Source organism: Anopheles funestus, chromosome 3RL (genome assembly GCF_943734845.2).
Source record: "Anopheles funestus chromosome 3RL, idAnoFuneDA-416_04, whole genome shotgun sequence".
Lineage (NCBI taxonomy): Eukaryota > Metazoa > Arthropoda > Insecta > Diptera > Culicidae > Anopheles > Anopheles funestus.
Window position 1 is genome coordinate 53,636,271 of NC_064599.1, and position 25,079 is coordinate 53,661,349.

General features: G+C 41.9%; 1 protein-coding gene across 6 annotated transcripts in view; it reads right to left on the bottom strand.

Moving 5' to 3' along the window:
- Positions 1-25,079, bottom strand: part of LOC125768774 (failed axon connections) — a 48,152-nt gene that overhangs the window by 21,853 nt on the left and 1,220 nt on the right. For all 6 annotated transcript variants that reach the window (XM_049436871.1, XM_049436866.1, XM_049436867.1 and 3 more), the window contains exon 2: positions 24,336-25,041. In XM_049436871.1, the coding sequence (XP_049292828.1) occupies positions 24,336-24,761 (426 nt within the window). In that variant the 5' untranslated portion in view covers positions 24,762-25,041. The remainder of the gene's footprint in view (positions 1-24,335; positions 25,042-25,079) is intronic.

Sequence of the window (25,079 nt, forward strand, 5' to 3'; positions counted from 1 at the left end):
AAATACCTTGAGCGGTTTAAAGAGCTCCTGTAGCAGGCCAAGGCCAGTGATAAATCGAATTCGTTATGCTGAAACTCATAAAACATTGTAGATTCTGGCTGATTAACTACGTCACAAGAATTACACCAGACATGGTAGCTCGTAAATGCATTTAAAGTCACTCCCAAAAACAGATGTCAGCGTGTGCACAGTGCCTAAAACTTAGACTGTTTTTGAACACTCCTCCATCAGTAAACAAATAGATATGTAATTAATACATGGAACACGTTTGACATTTTATGTATCTGCAATAGCTTAGCCGGCCATAAATGCCAATTTAATGCTAATTACACATCAACACAATATCCCGCACTTTTCGCCATCAATTTTACTGATGATGTTAATGTGCTCTTCAATGTTACTTCACGTACCCGACACGATTCCGCCAACACCTTCCGGGAGAGTTCCCCACCAAACAAAGCAGTGTAAGATAAACTATACCTAATTGTACTGCCGCGGTAAACCGTTCAACAGCGGAATAGTTTACTCCAACCGTGTCAGTTAACGGCCAATCTGCATCGGACGCTTACGGGGTCGCCCATGAGGCCACAGGCGTCGAAAATTTCACATTTCCACGGTTCCGTTCATAAACGGGACATTGTACGGTCGAAAAAAACGAACCCCACCAACAGCGATCGGAAGAAAAGGGAACAAAGAGAGGGTGTCCCCCGAACCGCCATACGATGCATTAGAGGGACTTTTGTAGTTGCTGCACCCTGCGCCGGACATCTACATAAACAAACATTTTCCTCTCTTTCGCTTAAAGTTTGATACATTCATTCTTTTGTAGTTACACACAACACGTTTGCCCCTTCTACCATACTGGAGACCTGAACCATCATCCAAATATATCTTACTCGTCATAATCTCAGGAACGCGCGCGCGCTCATTACAAGACCTTTTTGAATGATGAGGCGACACGCGTTAACCTTCCTGTGTGTGAGCCCATCTCCGTAAGGAAACGATAGTTTACATTTCTTGCCCTTCGCTAGTACATGGCACTGTTGGTAGGAAAACATGGCCAAACCCAAACCCAAGCTGTGTGCCGGAAGGGGAGCGAAGTTCTTTAGATTTTAAGGCGAGACATACATTGCCGGACATTTCATCAGTGACGCTAGTGAAAGACCTTAGCACGATGGTTTATTAAACATAGATCTCGCATAAATATTTACAAAATGCAGGCCACAATTCAAACATTTGGCCACTCACAACTCACCTTCAGGTGCATGTCAAAAATCCGATGGAGATGTTTTTTTTTTAAGATTCCTGCAATACCCTAACGACTAAGCTGGAGCATCTTCAGATTGTTAATTTATTTTGTCTTATGCTAACAATGATAATCTTTAGACCGTCCGATGCGAATGTTAATCTTGCAATTTCCGACCATCTCAAGCTCGAGATATTGACTTCGACTTGACCTTTACGTAGACACTGCCCAAAGGAAGAAAATTTCACTCGGTACTTGTACTCCCCATACTAACCCCAAAAAATCTAATCAGGATGCTCGATCGATCAACGAGACGTTTTACCACCATCACCACGAACCGCTCCTTCCTCAAATCACACCACCGAATAGGGTCGTCCCACCGCAGAGTTCGATGCGATCACGAAAGGCAATTTCCGCGAACCAGTAGATTGATACATCCTGCCTATATTCACGCACGCTCTTCTCTTCCACGTAACCACATACAGCTTCTCACTTTCATTTTCTACCCTACCGGTAGTTTCTTCGCACACCCCTTTCCCAGCGCAATTGCTCACCACGGGGATGCTGGGCCGGTACAAGACTGAGACTCTGTGTGGCGTAGTCGGCGCCATGGTGGGCAGGGAAAATTCAATTTCCTCGACACGCACACAAATACACAACTATCGTTGTCCTGCTATTGCTACCCATATTGGTTTCGTGTTTTTACCATGCTTTTCGCCGGCAAACGATAACCAGTATCACTTTTCGGCTAATATTGGATTGTTTGTCATAAGGCTTTTAGTCCACACATCGGCACACAGATGGTATATTGCCGAAATGGTAGAATTAGGTAGTCTCAAATCTTCTTATAGCCTAACTAAGTGCAATGTGTGTTTTTTTTAGTTTAATAAAAAAACCACACCAAAAGCTCCACTTTAAATGGAAACCTGTGAAAAGGTTTGTACTAATTTGCTCCCGTAAATTCACTTGATTGGTATCGAATCAATTCGTTTCGCTTCAGCTCACCCTTTAATAACAGAAAATACGAAACACACCCTTCCACCGAATATATGGGGTTAACGAGAAAATCATGCTCTCTAATGGGTGGTGACTTTGTCGGGGGGTGGACTTGTAAAAGCTGCTACCGCTTCTTCTGCATGTTGCACGCGGCATGTACTTTGCCGCCACAAACGGAAACTGATCGATTTTTCGCGCTGATTTTTTGTACTAAATCATGTGGAATGAAAGCAACAAATCATCGTTATTAACCTACTGCACTTACTGCGCGTGACCTCACAGGAGGGAAATTAATTTCAATTCCCCAAACTGGTTACGTTAATGGGAATGTGTTCCATTTTTAGATTGTTATAGTTTTTAATTTCGTGAAATAAAAAAAAAACATTGTATTTCTAAGCCCCAATATACTTCAACTTCCACAAATTGAGCATAATCCTGGTCACGGCACCAAGCAATGTTAATTAAATAAATCCAATTTGTATTTGCTATGCCACAAGGTAATTATAGTGCCCAGTTTGACATTTCAGCATCGGAATGCTTTACAGTATAAAAAGCAGTCCCATAGAATCCATCAACATCTTTACAGTTGTGCCTATTTCATTATCCATTCTACGCGCGGCGCTCAAGGTATCTGAACGGTTTTTGGTCGGTCGATCAGCATACAACCGAACGATTTGGCTCTTGAATCGAGACTCCACGTATGGTGCGATAATTATGGGTAATTACATTTTCGGACAAAGCTCTGAAAGCACTGTCCATAAGCCATCGTCACCAGCAATGCATCACCATAACCTGCGCCCTATCATTGGCTCACTATGAAGAAACGGGTACCAACAAACCCGTTGGTGGAGTTGATGTTTGGTTAGCAGCGGAACTGGAGTTTCCACGCACGTCCAAAAATCCAAGCAACATTCAAACGATATGCTGTTAGGCGCATTTCTATAAGAAAAAAAACGATTCAATCGAACACGTGACCGATCGTTCAAAAAATTCACCAACTCTCTCGGTCCCCATCCACCTACCTCAGACACGAACTACCTTCAACCAAAAATACATTCCAACGCTTGCCAGTTGAATTTCCCAACAAACGGTCAGCGTTACACGTTGGTTCGGAACACAGTTTCAGCGACTGCCCTAGCACGCAATGGTGAGAAGCAGCAATATTCGATCGTGTCGGATCGCGCGTACGCTACACTACATGCGCTGAAGTGTAGGTTGGTGGGTACGGTGAAATTATGAGACCGCAACCGAAATTCAATGTTTATCACAGTTTACCGCCCATCTACATCGTCCGGCACGATTCGATATCAACACCTGACTTCATTGCATCCACAAGCACTCTCTCTCTCTCTCTCTCTCTGTCTCTTTATATTTATATCGCTAACTTTCCCCCCAAATTATTCGACACGTAATCCTTCGATGGAGCGAACGAAGATGATCGCCCCGCGAACCTTTTTGTTTCGACATAACCCACCCTCACCCCTCCTACACATACACACCCTTATCCCTTTTCCGTTTAGTTTGGCTTCACTTATCAAACCACACTTCACGCTGACGCACTTTCCAATCATACATTCCGCAACAAGCTCAAGGAATGAACCGTACCTGTTGCACCTTCCTGCTCTCACTCTTAAACATAATCTCTGCTTCATGCGGTGCTGGAATCGCATCCCAAAAACTGCTTCACCATGGGTTTGACCCCCCCCCCCCCCATTCCTGTATGCCCTTCCTCTTCAGCTAGTCATCGCTTTCGTGAAGAAACTTGAAGATTACAGTACATTTTTGCAGTTTTGATTGGTATCGATTTTCTAAAAATATCCTCCATTCTACGCAAGACTCGATTTAATGCTTATTCTTCTTACTGCTGCCTTTTGGCTGGACACTCAAATTACGCAATCCTTGTTCGGACAAAAGATAATTACCAACGAGAAGTTTCCCGCTACAAGGTGGTATCAAAGTTAGCACTAGTAATTCGTGCACAGGTATAGTATGTCGGTTTACAAATACATAGATTCAATAAAATTACTATAATTATGTCTAGTTGTTACTGAGCACGACTTGCGAACAGAACCGTATCAAACGTTTTTTTGCATGATCTACAATGACTACCAATCACATCGTCATAAGACGATCATTTTTAGCTTTAAATAACAATCCATTGACACGAAACATTCTACTATCATTCTATTTTTTATAACGTGGAATAAAAACACAAAACCAAAACTTCTAGCACACAAATCAGACAAACCTAGGGTGGACTGTCTACAAAATCATAGCTTCATCAAGTTAGGTACCGCGTTGGAAAAGGCTGGAACTAACTCCCAACGCTTACGCACGCCAAAAGAAACGCATATGGTTTTCGTATTTTGGCGCTCGCTGTTCGTACACGCGAAAAATAATCATAACCACCCACATTCGTGTCTGGGTCTAATGTTAAGCCAGTGTTAAGCACGCACTTAGAATGAAAAAAAAGCGCACTATTGCTGAAACCCACCCAGACACAACCAAGAACTCTCTAACCAACATTTTATCATGCATAAACACAATTTGTTTTTGCTGCTACTGAAAACAAACGGAAAGGTTTGTGGAGGGTAAATATTTATCCAACCCGTGGATCAAATGTAGCCTGTCAGCTGTTGCCTTGTTGCGTTAATGATTCTTTGCCAGCTGATGTCGTTATAAATCGTTATGCTATAACTTAAAGTAAACGCTAAGAGACATTCCTGGAGATGGCTCGGTGCATGAGTGGTTACAGGTGAATATCTTTACACGATAAGAAAGGGTACTAAATTCCAACAGGATAGTTTTCTCCGAACCAAGAACTAACTCTTTGACGACCTTTTAAATAATTCTTATAATCCATTCAATGAGGATGACAGGAGGATATGACTTTGAACATATTAAAAAAGACATATTAATAATCAGTATGCTCAAAAATTTGCATTTTCTCAAAGCTCAAGATCTCAATTTCCAATAATATTTTTGAATCTTTTGTAAAAAATGTTTCTTCACGAAAAATCACGGGTACTGAAAACTCGGATTTTACAGCGAACTTTTTTGAACTCAAATTACCCTCCGAACTAAAAAAAACTTGGAATATTCACATAAAAAAACCTTCGATTTCAGTATTTACTTCCACCTCCCATTAAAAAAACGGATGATAAAAACTAAAAAAAATCCAAGTGTATATCTCCCCTTAAGCAAAGAAAAAAGAAAAGTTTTATAATCCTTACGTACAATGTACGGCTTCCTTTTGTATGTGTCCAATATAGAGGTGTAATCAAACTCACTTACCTAAAACGATAAATAAAAAAGAAAAAGCAATTTAGAATTGTAATGAAAATGGGACAAAAAGAGATATCATAATGCCATTCGCTCGTCTAATCGAAATGTATCGTACTTCACCACCCATTAGATTAATTCCAAGTGATAATTGGATCAGACAGAACGATTACTCATACCAAATGTGCAACAGTTTCCAGTGCAGTACCAGCTGCGTTTGCTAAATCGGTAATTGGCCGATATGTACGCTCATTGCTCGGGGCGGCGTGCACACTACTTTCCCGCTTTCTTTATACAGCAAATACCACATTAACCGGTAACCGGCTTGATCTTCATCGTCAACCGGATACACGGACTGCATACATGTAAGGCCGGGTGTGTTGCGGTGAACTGGAGTACGGTTTCCAACAACAACGACAAAACAAAAAAATCCCCGAGTGGCAAAGATACGATACGAACGCTTCGCATACTCTCCTTAACCTTGGAGAAGTTTAATTTCTTTCCGTTTTTGCCTAACCTATCGTCCGGTACGGACCATAGCAACAGTGAAGCGGAAGGCTATTTTTAAAAATAATTTTCCAAACAGCACATATTACATACATCGCACGCATTATGTGTGCCAACCCAAGCAGGGGATGGGTTAGCCGATACTCCAAACAGTACTTACACGGGTTGCCACACCGCACCATAGGCGGAAAAAGGGTTTTGGAATGCGTGCGTGCACTTTACGGACAACCGTGTTCCTTCGCTTGGGTGCGAGGGTGCACTAGAAAAGGGACGTCCTGGAGGAAAGAGCTGTTCCTGCACACCATCTCCAAGCCCTCTGCCCTATCGTCACGTACATCATCATCGGCAAGTGAAACGCTGATGTGAAACACCAATGATTGATATGACCATGTGCAACCGCTTCTTCGTTTTCCACCGTGCGCCGCAAGGCTGCGAATCGTTCCCTACGGTACGATAGTCACACCAGATCACCTCGAACGACTCTGCACTGCCTGCCATTGTCTATCTCGCTGCGGAAAGCATCCTCCGGGATGGGTGGAAACCACTTGATCTGCGTGGGCACTTGAACCGTCCAGTTCCAAGGTCCTGGCCCTCCTGACTTGCGGCATATGGATGAGGCATTCACACACGCAAACTCCCGCGACCGCCCTTAAGAGCGGTAGAGTTGAGAAAATCTACACTTCTTCAACGCGATCATCACACGCCCCACGATCACATCGCCCGTAAGGGAGGCAAGCGTTTCTGGTAAGAAGGTTACCCGGTGCACAGTAAATCAGCTCTGAAGTGGTCGTACATCAAGATAAGCAAGACGATGCCACAGAACCACGGCTCATTATGATACTTTCTTTGCCCCGAGCTGCTTCAGTGCTCAGTGTCTAGTGATATCGGACCAAATGAAAAAAAACACACACACGCCTGATGTTATGTACAAATCTATTGAGAAATGAATCGTCGACATAGCGCTTTCGCGATGTCAATCTACAGCTTCTTCATCTAGCGACCGGAACGCATAAGAGCAGTAATAAACGCTTTCAATTTTCACATCTGTTCATCATACGTCTCATTGCTGCACGGTCTTACACTACGTGAAGCACACTCACCACAGTACCCGGGATAACCAGCCATCTACATTGCAAGTTACAACGAAGGCATACTTCTGCCTAGAGGTAAATGCCCTGCAATACACTACCATTTCCAGTAAAGCAGCAATGCTCTCTTGTTGCAACTTCCTCACGGGTGTAGATCAACCGTCGTCTAGGAGTTCCAAAAATAAACTTCTACCGCGTTTTCCAAACCCTGCCGGGAATAGTGCTGCTATAGTGTACTTGAGTTATATTTTATTATCGCATTATAATTATACCATCCCAAAACAGCAAACGCGCTTCGTAAATTTCCTTAAACATGAAAGAAGCAATCATAAATTGGACTATGTCATAATTTTAGAACATAACCTCATCGCCTGATAGCAATGCATATTAACTTTGCAACCTCTGGAGACGACCCGATCTCCGATGAGTCCCATGGGACCGATTCTACATGTTCGGAACTCATTCTAGACGAACATTTCCCAATAAATGTCGCTTTCTCCTCTTGCCCTTACGTTTGCTGTGCTAAAAATCGCACAGCCATGTTATATTTTGATGTCATATAAATTTCCCATAAAATGGCAAAACCACCAACAAGATAAACACGCACACACACACACAATACATTTCCGCGAGAGAGTGAACATTTCTAATAACCGACCAAAACAGACTTCCGACCATGGGGTTAGGGTAGCACCGCCAGCAAACAGTATCAGCGACATCAATCTTTGGTATGCGATTGTTGTTCAGTGTCTTGGACTGAATTCTTTCTGCTATGCTTTACCGTTCCCGGTTGCCTATCGCTTCACTTTATGCTTAATTAACGCCAACTTAACCTTCCACGCTGCGATGACGATGATGATGGCGGCTATGAAACCGCGGCATGGAAAATTGCTGTGACTAATTAATCAAAAATCTCACCTCCAGCCCACACTCTCTGGCAAAGTCCAAGTGCTTCCCCACAACTGCCTTGTTTTTAGTTTTGTCTTGTAGTTTTGTTTCTGTTTTCGCCACCTAACAGAACATTTACAAAAACCCTTTGCTTCACGACTGTTTAGGAGCTATAAGGAATAGGACTCGTGGCGTTGGGAAATTACGATCAGCGAACGGTACAAAAACACACAACCATACTAAACAAATTCTTTCCGTAGCTAATCTTAATGAGCGAAACAAATCGAGATGGTCCTGACTGCCCAGAGAGGGATGAAAAACACCAAATTGGTGACCTCTACATCGAAACTTCGCTAGTATTGTCTTTGTCTTTATCGCGCACCGAAAGTCATCTTCATTTAGAGTTTAATAAAAAAAAATAACCAGAGACCCGTGGAGTAGTAGGAAGTCTTGGTCTGAGGGTGAACGTAAACGAACCAATTAGCTCACGACTAATTTCTTTGAATAGCGCGGCGCTTCATAGCAATGATAGAACTGGTGTAAACGCATGCAGAAAAAGTGGTACAAAGTCAAACTACTGCTCGTCCCAGCTTTAGTTCTACATGAAGACATCCCAACGATAACCTTACTTTAGACTCATGGCTCACGGACTCTCGCAGGAAAATTCTTGCAGATGACGCCAGAGGAAGCAATGTTAGGGTCACGGAGAGGCTATCGCACAAAATGCTTATCTTCGATTTAAAAATCTGTCTGCGCCACACCATGGACCGGTCATTATTGTGTAGGTAGCGACAGAACAATGCCCCAATGAGAGGGGACGCTACTGCCCACAAAACTTCACAGCCATCCACTTGAGGACATCACTATCGCTGCCGTTGCCCGGGGGGGTCAAGATAGGAATGCAACCAAGTACATTTATTTATATTGCTACAATCACTAAAGCCTGGGCAGAAATTATTTACATGCATATGCCGCAGGCTAAGCACGTCTGGGATGCACACCCTGGAACGGGCTGTGGAGGTGAAGTAGTTGTGTCTGGGTGCATCTTATTAAGTGTCGTCCGTTCGTTTGGTACATTCCAGCCAGAAGAAGACGCCCCACCCACAGTGGTAGACGGAAACGGTGCACCGTACGTACGTGCGTGGAATGTGCCCGATGAAGCAATTAGTGTCGATTTGGACCTCAACATTCTCGACCTTGTGGTTTGGGTTGCAATTTAAAATGGATCGTACGATTTGATATGCGATAAGAAATGCGTGCTCCGTGCGCTGCTATACTATGTTCGTGGTTCTATAATTCAATTTTACGCCACAAAGTAACGAATTGTAAGCATTGTAGTCGGCTCTTGTTGAAACCAATTAATGTACCAATTCAGTGTTTTTCTACTAAAACCACTACTTCACAAGGTGCCCTAAAGCAAATTCAAAGAATTGTAATTAATCAAATCTAGATGCTTTTAATGTGGTGCGCACATATGCATATGAGTCAACAAAAATCGTAACACACAGCAGTATAACTTTGAAATTATCATTAAAAACAATAACAAGGCACATCGAACAAACCTAACCCAGTCGTCCCAGTCTATGCTCTCGACCGCAAAACCAGTTCCACGGCAAAGGGTAGCAGCAATTCGACAAAACTGATACGAGCTCGATGAGTCAGACACTATTTTTGTGCCGGTTCCTCTCCCTGGAAATGGCACACGCCATCAACCGGAGCACGTCCCGGTACGGACGTACGAGCTGGACGACCGCACAAGACACGATTTTGCAACAACACTCCATCACAGCGGGCACAGTTTCTTTCTCTTCCTGCACACGCTCAAATGGAGGCATGTGTGTATATAAACCTCGCATCATCAGCAGCAGGCAAGCAACATTGGGGCGACCACATACTGACAGATAATCCCGCGAGTCCAGTCTCGGCTGGAAGCGCGAACCGACCGCTCCCTGCTAGCCATCCTACCGGTTAAGGCTGCTCCAAACACACGATGAGCTAATCCACGATGGAACTGAAACAAACCTCTTTGCGTTCCGGGTGTTGGAAGTATGGTGCAGGGGTCTCTCACACACAACCCCCCACAGCATATTCAAATGATGCAACTGTACAATAAATTAATGCTGTGATAAGCGACCTCCCAGCGGTGGGGTTTAAAACGTGGGGACAACAGTGTTACTGAGCGATAGTAGTAGCGTTCTGAGTTGATGATGGAACAAAATAAAACAATCCAAAAGAAAGAATTGCAGCACAGGCATTATACGTGGAATGCTCCACATAATCTCGAACAAAAGCTGCTCTGGCATACGGTTTGATAAGGACAGCATTTAATCCAAATCCCGGAAATGACAGCAATAAAATGTGGTTATCGCTTTTCTTTCACCATATCAATGAAAAAAAACTGCAGCATGACAGAGTGACCCAGCTATAAGCTCTCCCAGCCACAAGAAAGTACCACTTGCGATGGGTGGACTTTCTATTTATTGCTTTGCATTCACCAAACCCGAACACCTTCACAAATGGCAGGCGTGCGCGAGCTCGTTGAGCAGAAAAAAAATTGGAAAAGCTTCGGCATATTTTTCCACTTCAATAAACTTTGTTTTTCTCCACGCCTCAAACTCAAAACTGTAACATCAGCCACCGCCACCGAAAGATAAAAATGTTGAATCGAAGTGAATATGATTGCTATAATATTGAAAGTCTTGCGCAGAGATGATGGTGATAATGATGGTGGTAGGTAGAAGATGTTGAACCAACACCGCCAACATTGGCCAACAATTGCACTTCGTTTTGTTGCGGAACGAAACCTCGAAGAAAGCTCGCCCAAAAGCCGTGCGCGTCCTATTATAATTTGCCCTAGGAAAAAGCAACCATTTGCTTTCCTTCATACCTTTACCGCGATCGCAAAAGCTATCGCCGATCGGAACAAATCCACCGAAACCTTCTTTGCTTGGCGCTTAGCAATCCGCGTACCAAGCACCGATTATCCACATTCGTCCCGTGAGACATTACCTCCGAAACGACACCTGATGCAGTTTGAAGGAACGAGAACACGACGAATAATATCGTTCACTTTACGGATGGTGCACCATAGAGTAATAATTTCTGACGCCTTTTGCCATCACCATAAACCATCGCCAAGGGATACAATTGGCATCGGAAAAGCCAAGAAAGGTAGCCAAGGGGGCTGAGGAGGAAGGAGCCGAGGGGAGCATAAAATTGCCACTCGAAAATGGCAATTTTCTCCCAGTTCACACCGTGAAACTGTCAATTAAGCATAAGAGGAATGAAACGGAACGGACAGGGTAAGAAGTTGAACGGCCAATTCTCACCACCATTCCGTTGGTGAGCGTTGTGTTCCGACGGAAATCTTTTTCTTTTCCATTATCGAAAATTGTTTTCTATTTCCCAAACGTGTGTTGATGATAGTGATTGTTCCACCGTCTGTTGATAAAGTGATATCGAAAGAGAAAGAAAAACATCACTCCCACCAAATGGAAGAAGTAAAAGGGAAACGGTCAATCATTTGCTTCTCCTTCGTTTTTCGTTCGTTTTTCCGACAAAAAACCGGAAAAGCGGCAATGCAATGCAACACCGGTTGTCATAAATCTGTCGCAAGGTTTCCGCACGTTTTAACAGAAAACAGCTGCTACGGTGATAGAATGCGTTACACGAGATACACAATGCGAGCTTCTCCTGCTTTGGGTCAACTCAAGATAAAAACAAAGCGAATCGGATAGAATTTTTCATTCAGCAGCGGGATTTTGACTTCAGCCAACGAAAACAAACGCACGCCCTGGCTGGTTCCGTTCGAGTTTGGCGCCATGTTGGGTGAAATATTTCATGTGTCCCAACGCAAAACACTCTACTGACCGCGTGAAGTAAACATTTTTCGTTTACCTTGCCCTATACGTCTCTTGGGATCGTCTGTCTAGCCTAGGGTCAGTGATACAGGCATAACGCTAGCTCTAAGTATCCATACTACTATAAAATGACAAATTTAAAAACATTTGTTCTTGTGACGGTTGAACGAAACACAACGGACTAACATGTGGCAACAACACTCACACGTTTCACGTGTAAACTGTAAATGAAGCAACGATGGTGCCCACATAAAAAGAACTCGCTTCATGATTTTTTTGAAGAAAGGGGTTGTAATACTAATAATTATTACCCTTGATGGCCACCATAATCCGTAACCATAATTATTGCATTTGTTCCGATTCGCTTTGGAGTAAAGAAGGACTGCAGTAAAGTCATTAGACCGTTTGCCAAGAACATTAGCTGACCGTTCTGCGTCAACCATCGATGCGACCTTAAGCCTTCTAGTCAATGAAAACAGCGACACAATACTGCCTGGATGAGCAGGACCAGGAACGTGTGTAGGCGAACACACTCAACTCAAACTGGTTGATGAAGCAAAATTCATGTGCGCTGATTGCTATTTAATTAGGCACATATTTTTATTGCACCTTGTGTTAGTGTACGTCCAGTGCATACAATGTTGATGGTGAATGAAAAAATTTAAATACTGTGTAAAACAAATTATGAGCTTCTTGGCTCTCATGAGTTTTTTATTAGCTTTTTGTTAATGATTTTGCGTGTAATAATTTCAAGTATAATTTAACTATGGTTAATTTTATATCTCTTAATTATGTGTATTGAGAGTAGTAACACTAACAACAAAAATAATCAAAAATGATAAAAAATAAAAATAGCAACAGATGTAATACTGCTGAACGTGACCAAATTTTATCAATAGACCTGTACATTTGGTGGGATCAGCATTAGGTTGTATACTATGAGTTGATATAACTATATGCTACAATGACAAGGCACAAATATGAATTTGAAGCGATTATTATAATGAGGTATAGGACAGATCATTAAAGAAGAAAATCTCTCCCAATACTCCGTTATTGCCTCATATGACCTTGTGATACAATCACTTGTTCCAGCCACTGCCTCAATAATCATAATTCTAGTTTTAATTGCGATGCAACAAAATTCTCCAACAGCAAAAAAATGCGATATAAAAATACTTTCAGAACACTTTAAAACGTTATTCATCATCAAGCGCAAAATTAAAACTCAACCACTTCATCAAATGAAGGTGTGATCGCTTCAGCGCTTCAAGCTCGCTGTGCGAGACATGAATTATTCATCTCAAAAATCGTCAACACTATTTGTACCCACTGCACGTTTCATCACCACGACGTACCCAAGGTCATCTAAGCGAAAAAGAAGGCAAAACATCTCCTTTGTTTTGCTACAATGGTATGCACATCCCGGAAGACAGAATGAAGGGAAAGCTTCCTTCAATTTAAAGACTCCAGCTAAAATACATCAAAATACAGCTGTTCCGGAAGGAAGGTCTCCTTCAAAGTATTACAATACACACACAAACAAACACATCCAGACACCTCCAACGGATGTTCCCTTTGGTGATAAATGTTAATGTCTGTAGTGTCAATCTCTTTTTTTAAAATCCTTCACGCACGAAAAGCACGGCACGCGAAAACAAGGTAGCTTTTCCCACCTTGACAGGCACGCGAAACACCGGCAGCACTAATGGGGCGTGCCCGTACCAGTAGTAGCTACGCGTAGATATTTATGACAGATTCCGTAGATGTGACAGAGGCTTGTGAAACACGCCTGACGCTGATGCTCTCCAAGAAGAACGCGTGTTTGGGCTTTGGTGTGGAATGATTGATGATCTTACGGGAAAGCGGACCGATTGTATTGCAAAAATTGTATTACATACAGCAAACACAACATAAACAAAATAGGGCCCTCGGTTTGCGAAGTTGCTTTTGTTACTGCCTGTCGTCGATCACTAGTAGTGACAGCACACATGCAAAAACCCAAAATGTTTCGAATGCGTTCGTTCACTCGGAAAGACGACACAGCTCACAGGAAAGTAAACAAAAGCCACAAACATACGGCCCTCAATTTAATTTCACTTTCTTACATACTATATATTTGTTGCTACCATTGACAGCTGGACAGCATACTCATATAGACATACATCACTCTCGGTCATCGGTTTGAAATTACCGGATGGGAGGCAAATCGTCGTAGACCGACGTGCACCGATAAGCTACACAAAACGTCCTTCCATTTGCAATTCATGAATGAGTCGTACGTCTCGTCGACGTATGGGGGCACGAAGAACCATCGAAAACAAGATGAGACATCAACACTCAACTGTTGAGCGGCTAGGCGATCTGTCTCAATGATGGCTTCAATGTTACGCTTCGAAAAGTATTACATTGATGCGCAATTTGGCATCAGCCGTATTTATGCATACATTACCTCCAAAGATTTTGGGGTCGTCGCCACCAAGCGAAAGCAAAATGGACAGTACTTCCTCCGGTTGTGGTGGTGATGTAAGGTAGCCCACACACCAGACCAGATGTCGATTACAACCAGACAAAAAAAATCATACACAAACTGGCGAAAGGAAAATGCTCTTCTTCATACGGAGCATTTTATTTCACCTTCCGGTGCAGAGGAGTTGCCACTCACTTTTTTTTCTTTTTATTTTCAAAACCATCGGCTTCCGTCCATTTAACCGGTGCGCTGTACAAATTGCAGCATAACTATTGCCCTTCATATATAAAAAAAAATCCTAACCTAGCAAATGATACATTTGCTCGTTCAAAAGTGTATTGACCTTTCACCAAGCGGAGTTACTGCTTAAAGAGCTCATCTCGTGTTCACGTCGTTTTGGGTCGCTTTTTTGTGCTCAAAGAAAAAAGGAAAATATCTGCGCTTCGGACCAACGGAAAATCAATTACACACACATAAAACAACAACAACAACCAAAAGGCACATTATAATGATGCCACCGAAACCGCAGTGCACAAATAAATAGACATTACATTAAAAAGTTTGCCACGGTTGCGGAGTATGCATTACTTTGGACGGATTCGCGCGAAATGCCTTCACTTCAGCGCTACTTTCTCTCAAACAGTTTTTACGGTGGAGCCTCAACATAATATCCATACACACAGCATCATCATTTCCATCGGAATCCCATCCATCGATGGTACGGCGAGATGAAAGATAGCTATTTTATGTAATAAAAAATTGGTCAATTAATTTTAAAATCAAGAATATTGAAAGAAGACAAATATTGTTCATCGCCGGATATATTTCTTATCAATAGCATTTTAAGATAACACACACACTTTTGGGAGCATCTTAAAATAGAAACAAAGCTACCAAATTATTTATCTTTTTCTATTTAACTTCATCTTTCTAGCATTATTAATGTATTCCGCTGCTATCATAAAATGTTCATACCAAACCACAGAATTTCGGTACAAACGTACCGAGATCACAAGCAGATACTTTTCGTCTCACATCGAAAGGTGCAGGCGAAACGTCGGAGAATTGAATCAATTGAATAATTGATCCGAATACATGTCAACGTCAAATCAACCCGTTTGGGCCCTTGCCCGACTGACGGGCAACACCCAGTCCGGCATCCGGTGGCTTTACCATGCAGTGGATTATTTTCTTCATTTTGTGTCGGTAGAAAAGAAACGAAAGGAACTTTCCCTTTATGTACCGTTCCTCTTCGTAGGCGATAACTTATCTTACTTTTCGAACATCCTCTTCTCCACAGTGCGTAACATAACTATACGAACACTAACAAAAATTCTTTTATTTTTCGATACGCTTAAACATTTAATGATTTGTTCAAAAATACAATTAGTTTTATGGAACCTTGAGTGATGTTAATATATTTTGGAACATATTTTTTTAACGTCTGGTGATCCCTACCAGGCCAACATTTGAAACGCGTTGCGATTCTTCGTGTATTGCAATTTTGAATATTTTTCAAAACTCGCTTTTTTATTTATATTTTTTATTAAAATGCTTCACCTTCAATTCAAAACAGATGCAAACAATAATAGACATTCATCCAAACTACTGCGAACTGGATCCATGCGGGATAATAGATTTTAACGTATAATCCGGATTCTATGCTTACGATGTGTTTTTATAATAATAAACTTTTTTTAAGTGAAAAAAATATTTCATTCTTTCTTTCGGAGAAAGAAGCAGAAAACTTTCTAGTATTTTTTTCAAATAGAATACATTTTAGTTTCATCCTCAACAATAAGTGTTGACATAGTTATGTTACGAACTGTATTCGATTAGAAAAACGATGCTTTGGGGACTCATTTGAAGGACACCGCCGAAAATCATTCAAATGTCCGGTAGGTTATCATGTCCCAAAAAAAAGCCCAACCGACATCCCCTTTCGTGTATATAAACTGCACACTAAAGAACAAGGAAAAGAAAGACTTTTGTGGCGGTCTGTTTCTCTCATTAGTCGTCTAAGCTGAGAGCAAAAGGGCACCGCATGCAGGATGCGGTCGAACACCCCCAGGGCCGTGTCATAGGTTCACAAACTTCCTATACGGGCGTTTGCTAGATTTCACCCTCCGGCCATCTCGGAAGCTGGAATCCCGGCGACCAATAATTCCGGTCGGTTCAAACGTATTGATTGATGTTGGAAACAAAATTAAATTAATCGACCATCGCTTAACGAATCGATGCAACTTTTCTCCCCCTGGTATCCCCGAATGCATTCTCCGACACCGATTGATCACTTATGTCAAAGACCCTTTGCCGTTTTCTCCTACATTTTGGGTGCTTGGGTCGGCTCCGTACAGCAGCTACTTTTTCTTTATTGCACCCACCGAACCGAAGAATCATGTGCTGTTTTTTTATGATGGTAGCCAATGTTTGATTGCTGCCGGCCTATTGTTATAAAGCCGCTTTCCCGCATCTTGCCATCGGACAGGCGCGCGTAGCCGAAGGTTGGAAGTTGAATTTGTCGACTTTCGCTCTCCGCACTACGGTGAAGGCAAAATGCGACTAAACCAGTATGGGAGAGCGATCCGGTTGCCGAACGAATCAGTCACCGGAACGACCGGAACAGGGAACAGCAGTGAGCTGCTTATGTCGCGAGATTTTTTTTTACAGTTTAATGGTCTGTCTGTGACCTGAGAAAGTTACATGATAAGGGTTCGGCGAAAGAACAGTCCCGCTGGTACGAGCAATGATTAGCTCGTAAATATATGATTATTATTGAAGGCAGCGATATAAATATCGATCGTGGAGTAAAAACTTTCTAGCGTTGGAATTTAGCTAAATAATACGCTTGATCAGGCAGATCTCAACTGCCCTAGGTGATTGTGGAGTTTTGTTTTTGAATTAATTAACAAACAAAAAATTACTTCAACATTTAAAACGGAAAAAAATCGGTAACGCTACCTTCATGAAACCTACACGATGCAATTGTTTGGTTGTAATATGAGTAAAATGCGATGGAAAATTTACGAAACAGAACAAACCCAACCAAGTGTGACCAGCTAGCAATTTAAATGTAAATATTTACAATTGCCTCTTGAATTCACGAGCAGAAATGCTTAAATGCCACCCGCATCCTACAAAAACATAGCGTAGCATCATCCAACCATCTGGTCCATATTAAGTTGAGAGGAATGTCCTCAACGATAAAAGAATTATATTACTTACTCCGTGTGCCGGTTGGATGTGCATAGCTCATAATCCATTCCAACCATTTTCCTCGTTGGTATTTGTTTTATTGAAGCTTTGTACAAAGTAAACATTCTCCATGTTCGTGTGGTTAAACCTAACTAATGTAGCAAATATGATTTCGTCTAATTCAATTTTAAAAAAAGCAACTTTTACTACTAACAAGATGTGACAAATTTCCGTTATAACTAGATCGTTGCTATGAAATGTTAAGTTATGTGAGATTTTGTTGTGCTTCTGTTTTTCCTAACGTATATTTCATCACCAATGGTTTATGGTACCATCATAGACATGAAGACCAGAAAAAAAACAAATGTAACCAATTCACCCACTCTCGTTGTAATGTAATAAACTCATAAAAATTCATTTAAAGCGCTATCTTCTTCCTTTGTCTCACTGTACGCCACGTGCAGCACTTCTAATTTGAATAATTATGTCACTTATTACCCAGCGGGATCCAGCGCTTTCATGTCATGTTGGCTGTCTCGTTTAAAGGTATTAGCTACAAAATGGTCACTCAAACATTGTGCTGTTTGACGACATTTTATTCATCGCGACTTTTGGAACTAGATCTTACATTGTGTGTGTGTGTCGCATAATTCAATCAAGTACAAAGTTAGATGACGAAGCATGGAAGCGTAAGGCAGTTCACTTCAAACGCCAATAAAATGACAAACGAGTTTGTTAACATGATCTTAAACAAATCATAAACATCACTTAAATGCAAATTTCATAATGGCGTTTTTTGAACAGTTTTGTGGCATAGTGTTGTAATATTTGTTCCAAATACAAATGAGGTCGGAGTTCGAATCTCATCGAATCTAATTACACTAGCTTAAAACTAATTGTGTCATATTACATACAAAGAAAATATACACAATATGACAAATATATTTATTGTACAGTAGAACCTCACTTGTAGTGTCTGTTTATGTTGGATTTTCAGATAGTTGACACCTCAATAGTTGAGCCGTATACCAACTAAAATTAGGTTCTAATTTATCATAAATATGACATAAGCATGAGTTCTATGCATTGACTTATAAACAACCCCTACTATTGAGGACAAAAGAGTGACTAATCCAAATGTAACTTAGTAAGCAAATAGTGATGGATTACAAATTTTGACGTATGTAAAATAATCATTGAAAAGGAAACGAAAAAAAAATATTTTATCTGCTTGTTTGTGTTACAAATCAGTATCAATATTTTCTTTTCTTCACTCAATTGAGGCTAATATATTGTGTGAAGAATGAATATTCTTGACTTGAATCAATAACATATTTTTCTTTTCGCACTAAACAAACAATAATTAGCAAATAAATATGCCAAATACGTTAATAAAAAAACAAATTTAAAGCACTTATTCTACCCTTCACACTCTGCCGCCCTTTTCGTATACTTATCATTTAACTGTGTGAACCAACTACGAATGATTCGGACTTTAATTTCTCACTCGAAAACCACTTTTCAAACGTTACCATTAACCAACAAAGCATGCCGCCACGTTAAATGCCACACCTACAACGCTTCTTTGCTTCTTTCCACAGGGTTCTGGAGTGAAGACATCCGATAAAGATAACACGGTAAAACATACTTTCGCCCGAAGCGCTTTTCCTTTTTCTCCACTTGTAGCATCTTCCACCTTTTTTTCCCCGGTGCTGTAACTCAAGCACCAGAACAACTCTCACGCACCGCACAGGGTTAAATGCTTCCTTCTTTAGGGTTTCCTTATCGAACGGCTCTTTTTTCACTATCCTATCGCTAAGCACACGCTTCGCCAAGCATCTGGATAACACCCTTTACAAACACACGCGCACACCATGATGCTTTCCCTGTACGACTCTACTATTTCGCCGACGATAGACACCGTCGTGGAGAACAAGAAAGTAAAACCATGGTTGATAAGCAGTAGCACAGCAGACAAAACGTGACACCCTGCTGGGTGCGAGGGAAGCGATCAGTTTGACACTTGTGGCACTTAATTTCGGGAAAGTGAGTCTTATCAAATCGGTCCGTTTATTGTCTGTTTATTGCCCGTTCGTGTCAAGTTCCATTTTTTAACCTTTCAATATCGAAATAAAACTAGAATCGAGCAGAAGAGCTATGGACAACAACAAAAAATGTCCAAAAACAGATCTTACAAATTGTCTGCTTTATCCAGCTATTAATACAATAAACATCAAACCAGAACAATAAATTTGTTGTATCGACACATCATTTAAAGCCCAATCGAGGTGCACTGTTTCGTCATGGAGGCACTTTAAATGGAAAGATTTAAATTACAGAGATTTATTTCGATCGAGCCGTTCGACACGTAAACCGGTGGGTCGTAGTAAATCTGTCTTACAACATATCCAGAATTAACTGTGAATATCGTTCGTAAATCCCACGCAAAAATGACGAACCCACACTTTAAATGGCAGACTATCCAAATATGGCATACTGCCAAATGAAAGTGAGAGAATGACTTGTGTTTCGCTGTTGCAATATATAGGTCAACTGGACATCCAAATGATGCAGAATATAAACAATTAAGATTTGATAGCGACGACACCAAAAAAACACTATACGTTCTTTTAATGTTGCTACTAAAATTGATTAAATTTTTTTGTCATTTTTCCCTCAACTTTTATCTTTTTTCAGAATCTCAATAATACGCTTGTTCGTTATTGATAGTTCCTTTGTCTTATCTGCTCCACCCAAATACTCTGCCACAATTCTTGAAGTTCCAACGAAACTCTTGAGCGACTAACGTTCCAATAGCGCGAGGGTTTCTAACTTTGAAGTGGTGGTTTGTTGAATCGATAATAACTATAACCACCAATTTGGATATTGGTCTTACGGGAAGAGCTCGTTCCAAGGGTGCAAGACATTATTATAAACCCAACCCAACTCCAGCTGGTTGGTTCAAGACAGCTCACACTGATGGTGTGTAGTTGATTTACAATGATGGAATATTTTGTGAATTCAATACCACATTCAATTCGATAACATATTGGGAAGTTCATGCTTTGTGTAAGGTTAGTGCACAAAAGATCGTGAGTTGAATCTCGTCTAGATCGGTACTACTTTAGACTGATTTTGACTTTGCGATTAGCTGAAACATAGAAGAAAGTCTTTACCTGAAAGACATGACCTATCAACTCTCTTAGACCAAAAATAGAATCATTGGAATAAGTTACACAAAACATCGTCAACCATATGCATGTTGACTTGTAGTCTGAATCATGCAACAAACTTAAAGCATTTGACATTTAGTCATACTTAAGACTTAAAACAGCCTATTCCGGCATGTCTTGACAGAAATCTTGCAAATCGCTATTTGTATGTACTGAAAAAGTTAAGTAACTTTCAGAGGTTAAGAGTTAAAGACTATCCCTGGCAAATTATTAGTTCTATACCGTCATGTCCTAAAATCAATACTCAAATGTTTGCAGTATCGTAATATCCTACTTGGATCACTGCCTAGTGGGATGAGGAGCACCAATTAATGTTTTAAAGAATTAGAGTTTTTTTTCTTTGAATCGTTTTGGTTCCCTTGCCCTATTTACTGGGGTATAAAATATGACTTCATCAACAAACCCTTAAAATGCATGCTCAATTTTGAAACACAATCACTATTAACAGCAGAGTACATTAGTAACAGGTAAGGAATTGTCTGGATTTTGCTCCAATATAAACCTTCCAATCTATCCCGGGCATCTATCCAGTATGCATTCAACCTGACCCTTACCCTCCAAAATATTCTTTATCCGGAGACAGAATCATAAATGATATTCACGGAACACGTTTCTCCTGTGCTACCTGTTCTTGTTCATGTCTGGGCAAGCATAAAACAGACATCGAATACAACCGGAGACCTACACACTTGTTCATGGAGGCCGTTACCGTGGGCAGTGTGTAGGGTTTGCTAAGTATGTCCCTCACTCGTATGCCTGTCCTATTATATTCCATCTTCCATGCTAGACAATAAAAGAGAGAAAAGATGCGCCTGAAAGAATTTCGCATCCAAACCTAAGGGGTGCGTAATGTAAATAATGCCACGGCTAACGAACGAAGACGTTGGGTCGTCAGCGTCGTCTCGGTGTGGTTTAAGGTAGACGTAAGGCAAGATGACGGTGGTGATGATGGGACGGACGCATTTAAAAGGCCGACGCCGTCTCAAACGTCACCAGAACTGTATGTGTGTGTGTGTATGTGTTTGGAAACAATAAAAACTCGAGACTTCTCTAACCTGTCTTCACCTGTCGCCCTCCACAGGGCGGCCCTGGAGACAAGCGGCTCTCGATACAGAACGACTAACGTTACCTTCTCAAGGTCGTTACCGAAATATTCTACCGGTTTATGGGCATTTACTTCTTCCTTTATGTTTCGTGGTTTCGCTGAATTTGGACGAAGCGCGTGTGGTTGGTCCTCAATACCCCGTCGTCTCTCGTGCTCGAGATAAAATGTGGAAAAAATAACGGCGAAAGTCGAGACAGAAAGCTGTGTTGTGTAAAGACATTAGGAAAAGCGTACTACCCATTCCGTCGGGCCATTCAGACAGCCTTCACATCCCCATAAGCTCATCCTCAACTGTTTTACCCTCGCGTATTGGGCTTTGGTCCAACTGGCCGAGATGAAGCAAAATACCTCAAAAACAATGAAAATCGTGGAGCCGTTCATAGCCCCGCGGTTGCCCAATGTGTGTCCAGTGCGTCAAAGCAGCAGACTGGGTGTGTGTTTGTGTACGAATTGGAGGAAAGCTTTCCCTTTTTCACGCTCTGATAAAAAGACATACCGCGGACCGTTTAAAAGTGTAGTCCAAAGAAAAATCTTCACATTCAACTGCACAAGAAACCACAAACATAAAGGAAACAAACTCGGAGAAGATACAACAACAAAAAATTATAAAACCAGGTGAAACTAAACGCATGATTGTTGATTGATCTCACTTCGAGCAGACAAGCGTACAGCTTCAGCATGAGATGAAGATGATGAAGATGCTCAATAGAAGGTTTTTCTTTTTGCTTCAACGTATCAGCAAGGCGTAATGGCGTTATGCCTGGCACGTGGCATAAAAACGTTAAAATAGGTGAATCATGATTTAAGGAGATGTGAAAGGTAGTAGAAAAACAAACCCATTAATTCTTCTGTGATTGATGGCTGGCTGTTTGTACAATATGAATTTTAATTAAATGCATCGGTAAATTCCAATTAATGGATTCTGTTATGTTATAATTATGATTTATATTTTATCATTAAGTTTTTTGATAAAAAAATATGCTTTTTTAGCATTTGTATGAACGCTTTTCAATATTTCATCTTAACATAAATAACAAAAATACTTTTGCCAGAGTAAAACCAAAAAGTGGATCAGAAGAAAAAATAACCCACCCTTATCAGACTCTCTGGTGCTGCAGGTCAGGGAATTTGAGCTGCACGGTTTCTCAAAAGCTGCCCGGCAGATGTGCCAGAACAGCACAAAGGCACACCAAAAAAACAGGCAAAAACGAAAATGGAATGGAAAAGAACGGGATAGAAACCGATGGCACGGGCCATTTAAACCGACCGGTTCCCCGTTTTATCTAGACGCCAAACCATCCACAGCAGCATGGTTGCACGGTGAAAGACATAAAAATGTGGAATTCGCGTATTTCGCATTTAAAAAAAAACGAGAGACCGAAGTAGCCCTTTTCCAAGAGACGATGATGCACGAGTCGGATGCCCAACTCGATACGCGCACGACAAAGAACAATCGGAGGGTGATTTTATGCTAACTGGGTATTACCAACACCAACATACCATTCCTGCCGGGACAAACTCGCGCCCGTACACACACGAAAGCACGCGTGCACAAGCGGGCGCGTCAACTCGCTCCGGCATTCCTCGTATAGCTCTCACACACATCTTTCATTAAGGAGCGCGTCGTTTTCAGTGCGTCACACACTCACACACACACTATCGTACACTCGTTAAGCATTCTTGATCGCTGCGAGAAAAGGGCCCTAAGCATACAAAGGGTATAGAAACGCATGGAAGAAGGATCCAGGGCCCGGTTTTTTGATTCAACGATATCGACTCTCTCACCTATACACACACACGCATGCTTCCATACAGTCTCAGCTAGCAGAGGGCGTGCGTGTTGTACACACTGGTAACAAAACTGTGCCATCTCGATACCGAGAACTCGAATCTCGCAGGACATTTCAAATAGAAAAAAAAGTATTGGTGCTTATAACGACAGCTAGAGCGAGAGAGAGAGAGAGAGAGTGCGCGCTCCATTTTCGATGCAATAGAACTGTTTTTTTTTTCTTCTGTTTGTGGAATGTACACAATCAAATCGCTCCCGCACACCAAACCAAAGATGGATGCTGGGGATGCCATTTTTTGCACTCTCATCACCAACTTCTCGCTCTCTTTCGCTCGCTCGCTCGGACAGGGCGAGCTGTCCGCATCTCGGCAAACCAACCGTACGGCCAGCACCCACTTTCTGCGCTCTTCTTTCCCGTACACTTTTCCAGACAACACCCAAACCCGCAACTGCATCCGCGTACATCTCGTTTACAGTGCCGCGTTCAATGATTTGATTGACTGGACACTTCGCTCCTTTCCTCGGAGCATCTCTCATTGCTCTGCTCTTCCACTATACCCAATGCATATTTTTTTTTTGTTTGCCTTGTCCATCAGCCAAGGCAAGATTATTTTTCACAAATGGCGGCAACCCAACCCAATCCAAAAACTCCCAGCAAACCCCGCGCACCACTTACCTCATATTTCAATCCTGCCAGGCGCAACCAGGTCTCCACCTTCAGGCAGAAGGGCGAAATCGACGGTAGCATCGGTGTACGGGTGAACTGGTACAGATACACCACATCCTTCTCGAAGTTCACCTTGTGCACGGTAGGCTTCACTTCCTTCTCCTTCTTGGCCGGGGCGGTGGCTGCGGTCGCATCGGAACTGGTCGCCCCATCGCCACCTTCGCCGCCCGCCGCTGCACTCTCACCGGCGGGTTTCTCCTCCGCCTTCTTATCGGCCGTGTCACCACCGGCCACTGCTTCACCGCCCGCAGCCTTATCTCCGGCTGCCGTCGTTGCTGCCTCAACCGTGGTAGCGGTGGCTGCGGCTGCCTGCTGTTCCACCTTCTTCTCCTCCTCACCGGCTACGACAGGCTTGTTTTCCGTTTCGGTGGCCATTTTTATGAGTGCGTTTTCGTGTTGTTGTTGTTGTTGTTGCAAGCCGTTTTCTCGACAGCGGGACGATTGATTTGGGAGGCTGGTGGTTCGGTTCTTCTTTTGTCTTTCACCAAAGCGGCGCACACTACGATCGCTGTTCTAACTACAGTTGTAGGCTACGGAAAACGACGACTGTCACTTGGCACTATTAAACTCGACACACGCACTAAACGGCACACTGTTAACAAGCAAAACCTGCACGTTCCAATTCTGTTTTTTTAAATATATTTATGAAGATTTTCTGCAAGAAAAAGAGAAAAACGATTGATCAGAATCAGC